The 18,658-nt window shown below is 44.2% G+C and overlaps 2 protein-coding genes across 5 annotated transcripts; one reads left to right on the top strand and one right to left on the bottom strand.

Moving 5' to 3' along the window:
• Window positions 1–6,403: 6,403 nt before the first annotated feature.
• On the top strand, window positions 6,404–15,690 carry Nord (neuron derived neurotrophic factor nord). Of its 3 annotated transcripts, none has more exons than XM_077404851.1 (7): window positions 6,404–6,796; window positions 11,380–11,501; window positions 12,049–12,343; window positions 12,813–13,059; window positions 13,582–13,815; window positions 14,001–14,159; window positions 14,452–15,690. In XM_077404851.1, the coding sequence occupies exons 1-7, from the start codon at window positions 6,528–6,530 to the stop codon at window positions 14,818–14,820; spliced, it is 1,695 nt and encodes a 564-aa protein (XP_077260977.1). In that variant the 5' UTR covers window positions 6,404–6,527; the 3' UTR covers window positions 14,821–15,690. The 3 variants fall into 3 exon arrangements, with proteins under 3 accessions (XP_077260977.1, XP_077260976.1, XP_077260978.1); XM_077404850.1 differs by having other exon boundaries at window positions 11,380–11,510; XM_077404852.1 differs by lacking the exon at window positions 6,404–6,796 and adding an exon at window positions 9,660–10,275 and having other exon boundaries at window positions 11,380–11,510; window positions 13,998–14,159.
• On the bottom strand, window positions 15,663–18,658 carry Smyda-5 (SET and MYND domain containing, arthropod-specific, member 5). 2 transcript variants are annotated; one of them, XM_077404854.1, is made up of 5 exons: window positions 18,268–18,658; window positions 17,650–18,166; window positions 17,069–17,446; window positions 16,375–16,710; window positions 15,663–16,153 (listed from the first exon to the last, which is right to left on the bottom strand). In XM_077404854.1, the coding sequence occupies exons 2-5, from the start codon at window positions 18,072–18,074 to the stop codon at window positions 15,847–15,849; spliced, it is 1,446 nt and encodes a 481-aa protein (XP_077260980.1). In that variant the 5' UTR covers window positions 18,075–18,166; window positions 18,268–18,658; the 3' UTR covers window positions 15,663–15,846. The 2 variants fall into 2 exon arrangements, with proteins under 2 accessions (XP_077260980.1, XP_077260979.1); XM_077404853.1 differs by having other exon boundaries at window positions 17,650–18,134; window positions 18,268–18,657.

Here is an 18,658-nt window from a genome sequence, read left to right as displayed (position 1 = left end):
CAGGAAACAGTTACAAATCATTGCGAATCAATTATATTGGTGTGAATGCGCACACGAGGCTAGGACGAGGCTAGCTACCTAAACCCCACGTTCATTCTTCGGATTACATGTAACATGCGGATTACACACATATATACACACACACACACACACTCATACATAGATTCATAAGCAGTCACACAGACAGATTCAATCGTATTCACTCTAAACCCTAATAAAATCTGTACATACCATTGCAATACTCGTTGTACTTTTTTCCATCCCCCATCATTGTTCCGGAAGATACCTCACGTTAATTTTTTCTTAGTTCTTAATGTATCGTAATGCACTCTATATTGTCTAGGTCACAACTAACGTCAGAGGTGGCTAAATATATTTGTCCTAATTTTATGTTACATGATTTAATACCTCCTCCGATGCCGATTAATTGTCGAGATATTCGATGATATCGGTCGAATCGGCAATGGGATCGCCCATAGAGCGTATATGCGAAGGCTGCAACGGAGATAAGCTTCTCTTTCGATGGATCGCTAAATGGTCGATACCTACGCATAACCGCGGGTAACCGGTTGTCACTCAGATTGATGAGCAGTCGAAGCAGTTTCGAAGCAAATTATTGTTATTCTGATTACATAACAAGCTCGGAGAGTAAGAGTATGAGGGAAAAGCAGGGGAAGAAGAAGAAGAAGGAGAATTGACGCGATAGAACGAGAGTAGCCCTTGGTGGCTCGAGGACGGACAAGAGAGGGTGTATAAGTTTAAAGAAGGACGGAAAGAGAGCGTGGAGTGCGAATAAAGAAGGAGAGAGAGTGGAGCGAAAGAAGGAGAGAGAAAGGAAGAGAGAGAGAGAGAGAGGAGAGGAGATGGAAAGAGACGGGAATAGAGAGGCCGAATCTGAAAGGAGTGGAAGCATAATTCCGAGGGGGCTCGAGCCAGGAAGGGCCGGTTCCGCGAATTCGCGTAATCGATTCCGTCATGTCGCGGACCACCCGGGCACGGTCCTAATAAATAAGTAATACGTCGGTTGTGAACCGAAAGATCGGGATTCCCGGAGGGAGGCGCGCGGGTCCCGGTATGCATTGTTAACGTTTGTTACGTAGCATAAGCGCGCGCGCACACACGCGAGATCTCTCTCCCTCGCTCATCTCGCTCACTCACGCAAACGTGCACGCCGCACGCACACACACTTTCCTCGGGCCCACTTTTGACTGATGCGCTGCCCGAAACGAAGCGTGCACTATGCGCCCTTGCGACAGTCTCGCCGATCCTAACGAGATGCGCCGCATTTTGGAATTATCATCAAAGATTGAGATTGAGATTGAGATTTTAATTAAAACGGTAATTATATTTTTGACGCGAATTTTCTAACGGAATAAAATAGTTTCATTGACGAACACATCGCTGTGTATATTTTTGTTATTTCCACTCACAATATAGATTGCGTTAATAGATGAATAGTTCAGACATACGACATGAGCCAGTAATTTCGTTAGAAACGACCGTGCGATTAGCGAAACAACAATCAGTATAGAGATTCGGAGTCTCGTTGGGAAATTTTGATTGATTCGTTGCCAGGTAACTTTCACATATCGGGGAGGGGGGAGGGACCGATACCGATGGAAACGCGGGGATAATAACGTCCTGCAGAAAGCGGACGGGCCGAGGGGGGAGCGATGTGACATATCACGCGCGCGTGTATTCGCTCGAATTTCTACGGTCTTTGCAACACTTTGCTCTCGAACTATTTTGAAGACACCTATAAATACGTGCATACCGTGCGCAATATACGACAAGTGCTCCCGCAGACGGCAAACATGCCGTATCTGGCCTACCGCTTAAGTAAAATCAGTCGCGACGAGAAATTATTAATCGCAATCCATTTGCGCATATATATGCGTACACACGGAGGAACGCATTGGCCGTTCAAGGACGCTGTCGAAGGATATATATCCCACGGGCCACGGTGCGCGAGGTTTAAATTGAATGTTTAATTACGCGAATAATATGCGCGCGTGGTCCGTCGCGCCGCCGCGACAAACTTTTAAAACAGTTCCACATGGCCGGGGAGAAAAGCCAAGTCTCGCCCACTCGAATTCGTCGCGTGGGAGTATTTTTATTTTCCTGTCGCGGGGATAAAATCTATTGATGAATTTACCTGCGACTTTTCTTCTGATCGAAAAATGTATCTATGTCCTCGCTTGCTAATGCTTTCCCAATTATGCTCCTCTGATGTAAAGGAATGTTTCGCGTGTTATTCTTAGTTAGACAGATGAATTAGAGAGAATTGCATTTATATATTACGAGAACCGTTCTCTATAAGGCTGACTGAGTCACTGTCTCGGAGCCACAAAAACAATAATTATCACGGTGCATAACGCAGACGTTGCTCTTTACAGTTCAGTGCTCACAGTAATTAACAAAAAGCGTAAAATAAAGTATTGCAGAAACATTTATCAAAAGAGAATCGGCAATAAGAAAGAACGAAAGACTTAAATTTGTACTAAAAATATATAATAAGCATTGAGTTAAAAAATATATGTACTGTATAACTACTACTTAGATTAATTGACTAACAAATAGAGTTAAACGTACGGTTTTTTGATAGAATTAGAAAAAAGGGCTACACTCGTTTGGTCTTATTACTTTTTTCTTACATCGATTAACATTTACGTCTATTAACATTTTCTAGATGTAATCTGTCCTTGTCATATCTTGTATATTTAAACTCGCGCAAAAGCAATTTATTACCTATTTTATTTCTTATTTCGACCACAAGATAGATCGTTCCATTGTTTAAATGCTCGTACTCCAACGTGTTCGCCGCGCGTATACGCATATACAAACGCATTCTAAATAAGATCTAAGGGTGTCAATACGACGCTCGACACCCTTGAACGCATGTAACACTTGGAAGGTGTCGGCGAGTCCTCTGTCAGAGTCGATATTACGAGGTAGGGAACACCTAAAGCGGGGTAGGTCTTCACGCCGCAGAGAGCAGGAAGGGAACCGAGAAGGAGGACCGAGCTATTCGAGCAAGTTAGGCTCGATAAACAGGTGGATCGTCGAAGCCGACATTTGAGGCTCTTCCAATTGAGCGATGAAGCGAATAACACACACAAGCATCGAAGTAAGGGAAAATTTTTCATATTAGGTTACTTCCGACAAACGCATTTTCAACTCTTTTATTCGAAAGGAGCCAATGAAGAATGGGAAATACTCTTGTAAATAATGCGAGAATATATTTTTCAATGAAATTTTACTAATTTTAGTAATATATAGTTTATACCGAAAAGTTATATACGCACTGAACTATAATTATATGCTTTATAAATGCGTTTATAAACTATAATTATCTACATATTTTATAAAGGTATTAATGCGTTGCCGTTAATATATTTTATATAAATGCTTGAATAATTTTATTTATATATTCAATTTTTTTTTTTTAATGTGTGTGTGTGAGAAACCATATTTTATTAAATTCGATCGATCAGTCAATTTTTGCTGTAGTTTAGAAAACACACACGCGAAATGTTGCAGACGGTGTTAAATTTAGAAATTTCGCACGACAGCATTAGCCACGGCGATCTTTGTTCTTCGTTTTGCGGTTAGAAGTCTCGCATTTCACCGTTTTTTGACCTGCAGGGTAGTCTTTGATTTTCTGTAGCTACGTATTGAAAAATCCGCGGTCGTTTCAGTTTTACTGATTATAGCATATAAGGCGCAAGTCATTCATTAAATTTTATTCTGCAAATTTATTGCGGTATAAAGTTTAAAGGGAAATTAATTTCACAATTTTATGAGCAACCACTATGCGATTATTCAGTTAGTTTTATATGCAATATCTCAACATATAAATTACAATAATTTTAATGAATTAAAAGGCAACATTATATTATCATGAGAAAAAATTTGTCAAACTTGTATGTTAGAAGATACTATACTGTGTATAATAATTTGGTATCACATTTTGAGATACTTAACAATAACGATTATAAGAACCGTATTTTTGGCGTAATGCCCGACATTTTTGCTCGTAAACGTATTTTTTATTTGACGCTGAATCGACTAGCGGGCCAGCGTAGGGCCGCACATTCAATGGAAATTTATGCGAGGGCCCCGCCCCCTCTTTCTCGCAGAGGCCGAGAGAACTCGGTCGATGGATACGGGCGCCAGCTTCGCAGACTCTATCTGGGCCTTTTACGAGCGTCCAATTGCCTCCCTTTCGTCCAAGTCGACAACGGTATACAAAAATCGTAGGTTGCTGGGCGCACAGAAATCAACACCAAAGTGTACATGATCTTAGAGACTTTTAAAATAGGAGAGGAGAGGAAAGAGAGAGGAGAGAGAGAGAGAGAGAGAAAGAGAGTGCTAAAACTGATCAATTTACGAAACAACTTGGATTATCAGCTTGTTGGTAAAATTCGAATAATTTTGCTTTAAAATATTTCAGATTTATTTGATAAATTATCAGGTTTTCATTATTTATTTGAGTATTTGCATAAAGTAATAAAATAAGAATAAAAAATCTCAAGTTTAAAAAATAGAGATTGGAATAAAGGATGTTATATATAGTGAACTATATTACTATTATTACTATTAAACATATCGCAACAAAAAAAATATGTTGCAAGCATCGTATTTTAGAACGGTAATCAATAGCGTTTGCCAAGACAATATTTCGTTAACTCGGGATAACGAACACTGACTCTATTAACCCTTGGTCGTATGAGAAATGAAAGACCTCTCCTCTCACTATCATTTCGGAATCGATAATCAACGCCGTTTTTGGAAGCAAATCGTTTGAGTACGAAACGGCCATCGTTGCACGCCTTTTCGCCGCCGCGGCGGCGGCGACGGCGGCGTCCCGCGGGTCCGGACTCGGGCCCGCAAAAATGACTGCCAAAAAAGGCCCAGGCTTCATGAAGTCGGACCGTCGTCACTCATCGTGGCGAATTGGCTTCCACAGCGCAACAATGTAACACGATGTGTGCATAACGATGCCCCGCACGAACACAAACGTGCGCGTGGACGATCGGTGGACGAGAGGCGAGGGCGAGCACGTGGTGGGCGCGCGCGTGTACATACGTATACGCGCGGCGTCAGGTCGCCAACACCGGCACATCCCGCGATCGGGATCTACCCCGCACGGGAGTAAAGGTTTTACCGATGGCGTACGCCCATACGCGCACGTAGCATGTATAGGCAGAGGTTCCCACACCGCAGGCCATGATTTATTGGCCTGCCACTCGCCAGACCTGCTGTCATCATCGTCCCATGGTTGGTCCATGATACAGCGCGCCGTGCCGTATATAACTTCCCTCTATGCACGATCTCTTCGCGTCATATCGGCTCCTTCTTTCCTCGCGCCCCGTTGATACGGGAAGGCCGTTCGCTGCGCCGCACCGCGCCTCTCGCCAGCTCCCCTCTAGCACCGTCCACCTTGTTTTACCTTAACCAGCCGATACCCACCGCCGTACGAGAAGCCGACAATCACCTTCCTTCTCATCGAGAAGATGTTGCCCCGATGTGGGTGGGGGTGCGAATTTCGCAAACTCGATCTGGATATCGTTATCGCGCGTTATTCCCGAGGTTTACGATCAATCTTATTCTTCTCGAGAAAGTATTCGTGAAGATTAAACGTCAACCGTGGAAAGAAATCAAACTGCGAAAGATTCTCCTGGAGAAGTAATGCATTCGCGAAGATTAAAAGGCAAACGTGAAAAGAAATCAAACTGGGAAGACGAAAGAAGACGTTTATTTTAAGTTTGAAGCCATCGCGCACCCAAGGGAAAAACGCGTATATATAGTTGCTTTAATAAAAAAATATTTTAAAAGAATCAGAATTCGGTGGCCAAATATTTTAATTCTTGTAACGCACAATAGATTCAATGAAAAACAAGAAACGAGAGATGGAATTTGTTCGATTCGCGCATCTTCGATCGATAATCGAAGACGCTACTTGCAACAACGATAAACGATTGTTAATTATTTTTATTAACATTTTTCACAAAGTTGCGGATTAACGGGCACATAAGCCTGCGAAAGGATAAGAGCCGTGGTACACAAAAAACTTAAGCAGTAAGCAAATCAGCCAATCACAGTCAAGAACTTAAGGCACAACATAAACAATAGCAAATCCAAACTGTTGATTTTCTTACTGCTAACGTTTTACTGGCTTAAGTTTTTCCATGTACCAAGGCCCTAACAGACTTACGTGAGGACAGAAAGGTGAAGGACAGGGAGAAGGAGGGTTTCTATCAGAACACGGGGGACGAACGCGGGAGTCGTCCGATTAGGAACCGAGAGGGGTTACTTCGTTTCGTCGGCCGCCGACGTGGTTTCTTAGACCGCAGCGGCGGCGGCGGTGGTGGCGGCGGTGGCGGCGGTGGCGGTGGTGGCGACGGCAGTTCGCTCGCTCGTTCGGCACACAGTCGAACTCCTTCGCTACTGAACGACGGACGTCGCCGTCGCCGTCGTCGTCATTACTTACGAGAGACCGGGAACCATCTCTTAACGCGATCATCATGTCGTGCATCATGATCGGCGTCCTGATGATACTCGCGTCGATCGCGCGCAGTTGCACCGGTTGCCCGTTTTGCGCCAGGCAGCAGTTGCAGCAATTGCAGCAACGCTCGCAGCCGCAGCCGCAGCAACAGCAACTTTACCGGACAATCGGCAGTCCGAGACCGTTCGGCGCCGACCGGCCGACCCGCGTCCAGGAGTTCAACCGGACCGGCGTGTTGCACCCCGAGTACCAGATACCGGCGACCATCAGACCCGGCAACGTGTCTCAGTGAGTATTCGATAAACTTATTTTGTTACACTATTGTCGCGAGGCTTCTTTTCCCGTGACATCGTCTGACGGGAGATTTACGTCTGACGGCAGCGAGGAAGTCCGATACCGCACTACGTTATACATTGGCCGCGGTGTCGATTCCTCGTTCGTCGCCGTTTAATTATCCGAGAAGAGACCGCTCTGGTATGATTAGTACGGATAATTAGGACATTGCACTGTCACAATCATATCCGCAAAAATACTCGATCGATCGTTATATAGTTTGAATACGACGCGTGATCTCTATTGGAATTCTAATAGATCTCTTGTGTTTTCGGAAGGACCAAGTTCACCGAAATCGCGGGAAGGAACTCTAGCTTGGAATTAATTTCTCATCGATGAAATTTTAAACATTGCCGTAAATATATAATTCATCAATTTACCTTCTATATTCTTTCGGTTTTTAATTCAAAATTCGCTCTATTAACATTTCGCATATTCTTGTATGGAATGTTAATTGTTTAAATATGATACAATTTGTTAAAATTGTTTAAACTCTCTTTCTCTAGTTTTACTTAAGAATTATTTCGAGTTTTGGAGCACTTTTCCAATTTATTTTATTCATATAATATTATTAGTAACTAAAAAATTCTGATTCGATTAAGACGCGTTCAAGCTATCAATCAGAGATTAGAAGTGATCGACGTTTAAAATCGAGAACATAATTAAACAATTTTCTATCACGACTATTGCGCGTTCGCAACAAGATCTAGCGTAGCAATTTTTTTCTCTTTTAATGCGGCAAAATTAGCGCGCGCAATCTTAGCACGGTGCGAGTTGTACACGTGTATACCTCAAGTCGGCGTGAAATATTTAAGCAACTATTTTTACGTGCGTAAATTGTTTGCTCGATACGCGCAACGACGGCACCGCGAACGTTTACAGCAACGTCACGCACCCCGTGCCGCGTTTCGTCAACCACGAGACGTTTGTGCACGCAATTCGACGCACATTTTGCGTATAAGCATGAGTCGATTCGATACATTAATTCGATTCATATCGATGGTACACAGCTTCATAACTTGTAGCGAATATAGCGAGATTATGTCGACGTACATACACGGGAAGAACAGATGAAGGCCGGTTGCGTCGTAAAAGTCACGCTGTTGCTACTTTTACCGAAATTAACTTGCAACGAAACTTCTTCTTCTTCTTCTTCTTCTTCCTTTTTTTTTTTTTTTTTTTTTTTTAAGTACAGCTATCTTCTGCGATAAATACGCGATTATAAAATGACAGATTCTTCTCAATAATGCTTTAATTAACCGACGAATGAGACAGACGATAGATGGAAAACGAACTGGGGGATAACGGAGCGAATAACTCGTTAGACTCGCTTGATTCACTTTTAATTTATTTAAATTTTTTTATTTTAATATCTATTATGCTTCACATAGCCTCGTGATCATCAAAGAAGGTATACGCCGTATAGATATTTGCTTATGTGGCCAAGGTAGCCGCTAGCCGCTTCAAGTTTCCCGACGATAAGAGAAAACGGAGACTGCGCGCCGCCGACTCGCGACTGTTGCATACGCGATGGAGACGGACGATAAAATTTGGTCGCTCCGTTATTGTCCACGTGCTCCTTTACACCCTCACAATGTTCACCCGGTGTCTAATGGTCCGATCCGTCGCGACGTCACGCGTCATAAAGTCCTTCTATCGGATGGTTTCCGCGAAACTCTGACTGAAGTCGAAGTACAGAATTACACGCTTCGCTCTTCTGGCTTGGGAGATTTTCGATTTTGCTGCGAGCAGATATTTATATACCTGACTTACCGCTTACAAGAGAAATCCTTGCAAACCGAGAACGTACTATAAAAGACGGGACACGGCGTTTTTGATTCGATTTTGGTAGTTGAAGAGCCTTGACGTATCACGATCGTATAAAATCAAAGATTTGTGCGCAATATATATAACGCGCGCGGTAACATCTCCTGTAAAGTCGGTCTCCAACCGAGACAGAGGTTTAAGAAGATGAATGCTCGTGCGCCTCGTTTCGAAAAAATCTTAAAATTTCGTAATGTATAGAATGTAAATTACGATTATTTAGTGAGCATTTGCACAACGATTTTCTCCCGACAATGTAGCAAAATTACATCTGTCGAATTTCGAGCGTGATAATCATTAATTAGATGGATTCTACTTCCTCGTATACCTTGGATGTCTTCACGCCTGCTACGCAAAGGCCATGACACTTCTTTCGTCGCTGATACCACACGAGCTCCGAATTCTATTGTTAAACGATGTTTTTACATCCGTCTGTCGGAAGTAGAAATTCCGAAGTCAATCTTCTCCCTCTTGTCTACTTGCAAATATTACTAGACGATTTTTGAAAGTATTAAGTTTGGAATACTTCAAGCCTTTTTCTCTCTTTTGAGCTTTGTTCTTCGATATTTTAATTGAGAACTCGAAATTGACAAAATTATCTGTCACTCTGCCATTACAGGTTTTCTTTATATGACTTACCTAATAATCGGGAAATTAAAATGCGTAATCTAAAACCACCCTTTGGACTCCACCGTTCGTATCGACGTTACCATCATTCTCGCGGCGCGTCCAGTCGCACCTTCCTCAGGGTCGCTCCCCTCGCGGATCGCGCGCCAGGATGAAGAGGACGAGTGATGCCACGCGCCGCGTAGAAGCGCCTTGTCTACCTATCTCGGTCGCGACTTTCCACGAAACTTGCGGCAGACTCGCGACAAAAGAGAGGGAGAGAACAGACCGTCTAACAGAATGAATTCGGGGTTCTCCTCGTCTCTGCCTCCCTTCTCCCGCCCTCTTCTCTCTCTCTCTCTCTCTCTCTTCTTCGTGTTCAGGATGACTTCACGGATGCTGGATTTAGACCACGGGGGTCGTGGCTGCGCGACCCCAGACGCCGCGACGCCGGTATTGTGCCCCGACGCTAATTTTACAATAGCTGTCTCAGCGCCAGACGCGAACGAGAGGAGCACGTGTGGCGACTGCACCGACGGCGGCGTCTCGACGTTTCTTGCAAACGACGGACGACGACGACGACGACGACGACGACGACGACGACGATGACGACGATGACGACAACGACGCGGTGGCGGCGGCGGCGGTGGCGGCGGTGACGCTCGGAAGCTAACGGGTTGAGCCGCGCGCGTTGTATAGACATCGACGCAAAATAGAGGAAAAAAGAGTGCCCCCAACGGCGTGAGGAAGGGCACGAAGAAGAGCGGGGGCGGTATAGGATGAGCAGCATCGTCGAGGCGTAAAGTTAACCAGTGTAATTTTCGAAAAGAAGAAAGAAAGCGAAGGAGACAGGGGGATAAGGAGGAGAGAAAAAAAAAGAATTGTATCGAACCGATCAACATTGTGACTAAATATAACGACGGTGGAATCCAGTGGTTATATATGTATGCGTGCGTAGCACATGTATGCGTATTGCGTGACTATGAGATTGCGGCGACTACCGGGTAATTATTTCAATTACGATATGCAACATCCGCCGCCCGGCGCGGTGTTCTCCAGCAGCGGATTAACATTGTTGATCCACGCCGATTATGTTAACGAGGGGCTTGCGAAGCGATGCTCGCGCGCCGGGTTAAGGTAGTCGTCTCGTCAGGGCATGTATTAGATAAAGTTTTCGATTTTGGATTTTATATCAAATTATATGATCAGCTTTACAGTCGATTTTTTCTGTGGCTCCTTACCGACTATTTACTCTAGAAAATCGATCTCGAAAATCACAACGTTTGCATTACTTCATACAGACGGCACGAAAAAGAAGGCTCTATCACGGTTTCAATCACATATTTTCGCATTTTTCGATTAGATGAAGTGAGAAAAAACATTGTTTTTGTACATTAGATTTCGAAGAATCCGAGGCAACCATAAAATATATAGTTTACCGGAGATTTCGCTGCTAATTTTTTAGTTTATTTTAGTGAAAATGCGGTAATCGAGCAGACATTTTTTGGTCGAGGTGAAGTTGGGAAGACTTGGCAACGCCGCTGGCTAATCACTGTAGTTGCAGGTTATGAGGCTCGTCTTTCTTAGCCGACGTGGATAGTGATTGACACCCCTGTCATGCGTTTTGAAACCATTTCTCAATACGTGTCAAAATTCAATCGAAAAGGAGATGTAACCTCACTTGTAACCTTTCTCGACGACTCGCATGATCAGCTGATCAAAACGGAGTCAAATGAGAAAAATCACATAATTTGGAAAAAGTAACGTACTTTGTCACGTATGAAATTTTACACCATACGTCATAAAATTATTTTTCCCTTAGCAAAAATTGCCTGAAATATATTTCTGAATGTGAAAACCTACAAACAGTCACATGACTAGCACGTAGCGAGCGCGGCGGTGATTTTTGCGACAGTGCGCTCGACGATGCGGGGAAACCGTCGAAAACGGAACGAAATCGCTATCGATCAGTACGGGAAACGTATTTCCTCGACCGTAGGGTGGTCAATAAAGACATTTGAAATCGAATTCGCATTTTTATTCGTTTGCGTACGTTCGACGTGCCGCGAACATCAATATCAAACTGGATGCAGATGAAATTCTTGCAGGTTCTATTACCTGAGCCCACGGGAAGGCCCGCCTCTCACGTTACTCGTTAGCCCGTGCAGCGGCCCGATATCCTGGACGGTCAGTTACGTAGAGCCGCCCGAAAACGATCAGGAAGCAGAAGGTAAAAAGTGTATGTGAAATTCTGCTTAACTCTTAACAGAAAAATGCGGTTTTACCGTCTTGTCAATGCGAGTGATTTAAACGCTTTGATTCTTAACGCAATTTACAATTCTATCCTGCTCTGTTAAATATTAAAGGATGAAATTTAAACCAATACCTTAAGTTAAATAACATTTTGTTATTTTTAATTACCATATGTGTGTCCGAATTTATTATTTATACACAAAACAGTATTATTTTAATTCCATTGATTTAGTTAAATTAACATTATTTAAATTAATGCCATATTGAGTAGAGAAGCCGGCCTTTCTTTTTGTATTTTTCCTATATTTCTGCATATATTTACAATGTATTTATAACTGTCTCGATACTAAGTTGTTGAAGATTAATGTATAACTTGAAGATTGACGATTAGAAGGCGCGATCGAGAAAAAGAAACGTGATATACTTAACAAAATAATATTTGGAGTCACCTCGAGTGTGACGAAGGGTGATCGGGGTATCCCTCGAGTTGTCAAGTCGCTCGAATGATTTCCGAATCAATTTAGCGCAAACGCGTTGGCCTGTGAAGACCCTGAAGCCGGGATCTCCTCTCTTCACGTACGAGGGCGCGGAGGACCAAAATTTCACAATACCAAAAACGCGGTCCGGTCTCTACTGGTTCGAGATCAAGTCCACGGACCCCGCGGAACAGTCGCCCGGCACGGTGCTTCTGTATGCGACCTCCAGCGCCCTGGATCACGTGTCGGGCATATATGCGAACGGAAAGGAACATCGCCATCGTACGCTGAGATTTCAACAGCGACGAAGCAAACGCCGGCTGACGATATCCTGGGGCAAAAGGTATCGCTGCGTTTACCGCGTCTTACGCTCGCTTTGCATTCCGAACGTATGAAATGTATTAGAAGACGATTTGTCTTTTGAAGTAAACTGCTTTCTACAAGTTTGGAATTAGGCTTTTCTCGAGTATGTTTGAATATGTTGATGCAAATACAGTGCAGTGATTTGCTAAGCATTTCGCGAGTAGTTTCAGAATCAGGATCATGACGCGAACGAGTTGGCGCGAATTTACTGCCAAGGGACAAATTTCCCTTAGAAGCGATATAAATCGAATTATCGGGAACGCGAAATCTATTCTTAGCACGATCGTCATCTGTGGACTTTTACGCGATATTGCGGTAATTCTCTTCTTTCCGAGGTCTGTTATTGCGCACACGAACGTAACGTAGCGCGAGGCCCGCGCGTTAATGCGCGTCTACGTCGATTTCGTTGGAGTCGCAATAATTTCGAGATGGAACGTTTGTTTTTCCAGTCATGTGGATCCTCACCTCTCCAACTACTGTTTAGCTGTCACTTCGGGTACGCAGCCGCACCCATCGACGCTCTGCGCCGCGCAGAACGTTCTGAAAGCTCATCCGCACTCGTCGGCGAGAACCGGCTTTTCCCCGAAGGAGCACCATCATCGAGGCGGACCGGAAGGTCTGCACTGCGCGCGGCAAACCAAGCTGACGCTTCACAGGATGAGATACGACACTACGTACAACTTTACCCTATACGTGGTCGGTCATCTCTCTCGTCACACGTTAATCGAATCGATCGCTCGTAAATAGACGCTCTTCCGTTTAGTTTTTGCGCCGTGTTCATCTTCACGCGAGAACCGTATACACAGTCTTGTACACAGAGCGTAAAGATAAATTGGACGCAGTTTCTGCAATGCGGAGCCAACTCCGAAACCTTTACTTTTCCGCTGGAACAAATTTCGCGAAACATTAGAAATAAAATTCTGCGTCAACGTTATCCGAAATATAATGACCGAATTATATAATCCTGCTCAAATACACTTCCATATGTGTTATTAGAAAATTTTCTGTCCACTGAAGTATCACTTTACAATAGGAGAAGTAAAAATCACGGAAATGACGCTTGGTTTCTTATAACTGCATACAATTTCTGTAACTCTCTTGCGAGATATGTTTAATTACGTGTTTCATTACAAATTACAGATTCAGCTGTGCTACGCTGAATACCTCGTGAATTTGCTTGTTGTTAAACTATCGAAATGACTGACGCTGATTCAACAGGTGAACACGCGGAACAACGTCTCCAATCGGGTCGCCACCGACGCTATCAGGTTCAAGAAGACGCCGGAGCTGACGTTGCATACCGGTCGTTACACCACGGCCAATCTGCGGAAGACCGACGGTTTCGTTAATTTCCGTTATCGTCCGTCGGACAACACCTCGAGCACCTTTCACATACTTCCCTGCGGTGGAGGCATCGTGAAGGCGAAATTAAGCGGACAAGGAATACTGCGGGTAAAACATCGAGTATTTACAGAAAAGCGATCGGATGCGCGCCGACCGCAAATTCACGAAAGAGTCTATTAACAATTGACGCTATCGCAAAGCCACCGGCCGTCCCGTCATTAATCGGAATACGGCTTTCGTGACAGCGTTGATACACGTATATGCATGTAAAACGTGTCTCGTGTGATCAGCAGGAAAAAGAGGTGGTCGGATACGCCTCGTTGCGCGTACCTCCTCTACCCACCAATAATAAGACGTACACCCTGCGTATATCGACTACACCGCAGGAGCTAGTTCGAGTATCCACCATAAAAGTCCTCGCTACGCAGGAATCGTCCACCATTTATCCGCAAGTATGTGTGTGTGTGTGTATATATTTCCTTCATACAACTACCGCGAGAGATTCCGTTACACTCTATTCTATCTTCTGACACTTCCTCATAGTAAGGAGAAATATATTGTAGATAAACTCACATCTAGTTATACCATACTAACATTCTTTGAGAATTTTCAAGCACATATAGCACCCGTAGTCGCGTAAAATCATCATCGATTGGCTCTCCCGTCATCGATAATAAATTCCGATTAATCAGACCTTTGTCTTGTTCGAGAAGTGAATTGGACGCGTCGCACTTTTTGGCGCAGATACCGTTCAAGAACCCGCCGCGGGAATACCGATCCCTCAGGACATGCCACGAAGTGACGATAGGCGTGGAACCGGCCGGCGCCGCGAAATACTGCATCCTAGTGAAGGAACTGCGGAGTTCGTCGTCCTTGGCGAGTGTCACGACCGTTCCGGATCAGTGCGGGCTCCATCGACGTAGGCGGTCCGAATACACGTTCGAGGTTTGCGAGGAGAAGCGTAACCCACCGAACGACCGGGCGCTGCCGTTCACCCTGAGGAGGCTGCAGCCCGGCAAGGCTTACCTCTTGCAGATCACGGCGCAGATGAACGGCCAGTCCTTGTCCTACCCGCTGCTGGGTGTGCGCACACGACGTTCCTGCGTAACGTAATCCGTATGATTCCTATTAAGCGAACTGTAAGACCGACGCGACGATAGGGGCACCGTTGGTGACTCCTAGACCCACCTGTCTTCTCATCAAATAATGTACGAGCGTTGTTCGAAAAGTTTCTCAAGTGATATATGGATGTCGTGACTTTTCATGTAATTGAGGCCATTGATGAAAAAAGGGCACATATACTTGTAAACTCAAAAATATAGTGTTTTCATTGTCACTTGAGAAACTTTTCGAACACCTTGCATACCGGGAAAGAAACGATCTACGAGGTTTCGAGGATCAGACGTGCAAATCGTATATCTATCGCGACAATGACGCGAGTTTCAGAAATCTGTTGAAGTAGGTACATGCAAACTGATATTAATATTTTATATAAATTTTCGCTGTGTTTTAAAATTTTATTCAGGTAAGTATAAACGGTGATTATCTATTTGGATCTTATTGGACTCGATAAATAACTCCCGTTTTATTTATCGCGACGACACTGAGCGCGAATCGATGTGAAAACAATAAAAGCGCAACGAGAAGTTATTTCCGGATTTAAGGATTGCGTTCAGTCGCAGAGGCACAGTCATCTAGTCTAGATTTTACGACACGTACAACCATACAAGTGTACACACACACACACACACACACACACATATGCGACATCCGTGGTAAATGCGGATCGACAACAAACGTACATCAACGTATTTTGATATTTGTATAACATGTATGTGTATACATTCTTCATATAGTTATAAGTTTTTTTATACGTACTCCTCTCACCCTAAATAAATACAATTTTGCCATTTTTGCGGCCATCTGTAGTTATGAATAGAGATTACATGAAATCGAAAAAAAAAAAACAAATAAACGAAACTTTAGACAGACAAACAAGTAATTGGTATTCACGCGAGTCTGGCGTGTACTTTCTCATTTGTAAGTAAGAACTCTAGAGATCCTTCTCTGTTTTACATATCGACTTGTATAATAACAAAAATATAGCTACTGTTACGTGTCACGACGGGCTATATAAGATCAAAGTTCCACTTCGATGAGTCTGAGGAGCCTTTCACCGGGCGAATTCGGCGGTTCCGCTTTCAGCAACGAAGCCGCTCTGGCGAGATGGGCTCGCTTATCCTCGCCGGGACATGTCGCGAGCTCTCGCAGGGTGACCGCCGTGTAAAGCGCCAAACGAGCGCCGTACGGATCCAATCGACTTACCGTGTCCATGACGCGCTTACATAATTCCGATTTCCGTGGATCGGTCGCCGGTAGCAGCTGCATCAGTGAGTGGCTCACGGATATGCAATGCTGATGACCGGGATGCAGCAGCACCGTGAGCCTAAATGGACGATTTGTTGAGTTCCCAAGTAATAGCGCAGAAAATATAAACGTTCATCGCGACTGTCTAATATTTAACATTGTTCTCAGCGAACACGAAGTAACATGCAAATTACATTACAAGCTAGACTTTCCTACTCAACAATGTATCATCAATTAGGAATTAATGTAAATAAAAGTCGTCGTGGACAGGATCGGAGAAAAAGGCATATAAGGCTTTACCGTGAAAGAAGATCAGATAAGGTATGTTCGGTCGCCTGCTTCATGACCTCCGTGACTTCTTGCTCCAGTCTATCCATCAACTCCGCGACCTCTGTGGACATCACTATTCCCGGACACGCGTCACAGGACCAATCGGTATTCAGGTTTAGGGGATCGTTTGGCAACATGAGTCCGTTTTTGCAGGGACAATTCAGGGTGCCTAAATGCGTGCCCAATTCCGTGGGATCGGCGCAACGCTTGCATCGACAAGCGAAGTATTTCGTGGCAAGGAGATGCTCCCTCCTGACCCTGGTGGACCAAAGCGCGTGTGTGTACATGGTGCTCAAGTGCTCTCCCCTGAAAATATCAATCGCGCGAAATGCGTACACAGGAAAGAAAGAAGTAACAAATCAAAACTTATATGCTGTATACTCAAATTAACGCGTTCATTGTTTTGTATATACTGAACAATAATTAATCTTCTTATAAGAATTTTAACTTTTTATTTCAACTTTTTTTCTTGAACTATATAAAATGACTTCATTCTAGCAAGTTTTCTTCATTTAACGCAATATAATATAATTATTTCAAGATTTTCACGTCAAAACTAAAGATATTTTTAAATTAAGAATATTTTTTTTTATTTAGCGACAATAGATTTCTCACTAGATAAATAATTTTTTTATGAGAGAGATAAATGAAGCTACATACGTACTTTTTAATTGACGTGACCGCGTATACGGTAATCCGCGGCCTGCCTTTGTCGTCGACGCGAAAGCTGTGTCGCGTGTTCGCGATGCAGCAGTGCTCTAGAAGAGACGCGTTCTCGTAAATCGCCACCGAGCCTTCCGGCGGCGCGGTCTCCAACGCGTTCACGTCGATCAGGCCGCAAATCATCGGCAGATTGTCTTTGCAATCAGACGCCATCGACAAAAGTGGCCCGAGATGCTGGCTCACACTCAACACCTCGTCGTGAGCCTCGGTGCCGGGTCCACGCAACTCCACGTGATTCTGCAGTTTGGCCAAAGACGTCCAACGTCGCGATTTCGTGCGCCACAGTATCAGTATACGAATCACCAGAAGCACCTCACATCTGCGGGCGTAGCGCGAAATTAATGACGCGAACGAAAAACTGCTTCTTTATAAACATTTTTAGACAATTAACTTTCCGGATGTAGGTACTCAAGTAGCGATTAAACAAATTCTGTTCTCCCTTTGTTAAATATCTCGCTAATTTAGTAGTATCTCAAGGTGGATACTTCATTACTATCCTACTTACGCCGGATAGAGGTGTACCTGGGAACAATTCTAACGCGCGCAAGAAAAGCGCACTCGAGCTGGTGCCTCTTCTTATCGGACAATCCTCCGCAATCGGGTCTGCACACCGGCCAGCAACACCCGCCGCATCTCGCGTCGACGTCGTCGCACCGTTTACCGCAACCGACGCAGACCCGCTGATTCGCGTGAGTCGATGGTCCCCAGACCAAAGGCACCTCCGAGAGGATCACGTCTCCCGGCGCCAAGTCCCTGGTCGCCAGTAAATGCCGTCCGAGTGCAGGGTCGCGACCTATCTCCCAACCGCCACACGTGGACTTATGACGCGGCCAGTCTTCAGATTGGTGCGACTTGTCGCAGTAAAATTCCCGTTTGCAGCTGCCGCACTTCAACGTGGCGTTTTCGCCGCACACCGGGCACGCACCGTACCTCGGAGCACTCTCCATGATCAATTAATTTCCAAGATCATCGCCGAAATCGGATTTAAACGTTGACCACTTAGGTCTCTGAAGTCCGACCGTTAATTTAATTAATTTAGCTGCGAGGAGAACGAGCTGAGTAAGTGTGAATTGAAAGTACGTTGTACTTTACACCATCAAAGTTCTTCCTTTAAGCTTATGTAATGTATTTCACACTTACGGTATTGATTCGGCAGCCGAAAATGAAGTAACGTCAGACGCACGATCAAAATGGTATGTTTATTACATTTTATTAAGTTTATTTAATTCTCCCTGGCGATATAATAACTAGGTCAGACTTATTGCGAGAACATCGTTCATCGGCCGCTAACTTTATCATACTGAACAAACCGACATTTGCTAACGCGGCGGCCACGTTTAATTATAGGTCGGACGGCCATGCTACTATTTTCGTACGTAAAATGAAGGGAATGAAGATTTTTCTACTGACGCACACATGGATCGTACGTGTTAGTGAGCATGCCAGCACATCCAAGAAATTTATGGAATTTATGGTCCTACGTCTGAATCTAATCTTAAAATTGCCTAACTTACATAAAATGTAGAACAAT

The sequence above is a fragment of the Temnothorax americanus genome, unplaced genomic scaffold (assembly GCF_048541705.1).
Source record: "Temnothorax americanus isolate GAGA-0224 unplaced genomic scaffold, ASM4854170v1 Scaffold2, whole genome shotgun sequence".
Taxonomy (NCBI): Eukaryota; Metazoa; Arthropoda; class Insecta; order Hymenoptera; family Formicidae; genus Temnothorax; species Temnothorax americanus.
This window is presented reverse-complemented; position numbering and strand designations above follow the sequence as displayed.

Coding starts and splice junctions, on each gene's coding strand:
- Nord (XM_077404850.1), top strand. CDS start 6,528: ATGTCGTGCATCATGATCGGCGTCCTGATGATACTCGCGTCGATCGCG. Junction 13,060..13,581: donor ACAACTTTACCCTATACGTG/GTCGGTCATCTC, acceptor CTGATTCAACAG/GTGAACACGCGGAACAACGT. Junction 14,160..14,451: donor CGTCCACCATTTATCCGCAA/GTATGTGTGTGT, acceptor TTTTTGGCGCAG/ATACCGTTCAAGAACCCGCC.
- Smyda-5 (XM_077404854.1), bottom strand. CDS start 18,074: ATGGAGAGTGCTCCGAGGTACGGTGCGTGCCCGGTGTGCGGCGAAAAC. Junction 17,447..17,649: donor CGCGTTAGAATTGTTCCCAG/GTACACCTCTAT, acceptor CTACGCCCGCAG/ATGTGAGGTGCTTCTGGTGA. Junction 16,711..17,068: donor GCGGTCACGTCAATTAAAAA/GTACGTATGTAG, acceptor TGATATTTTCAG/GGGAGAGCACTTGAGCACCA.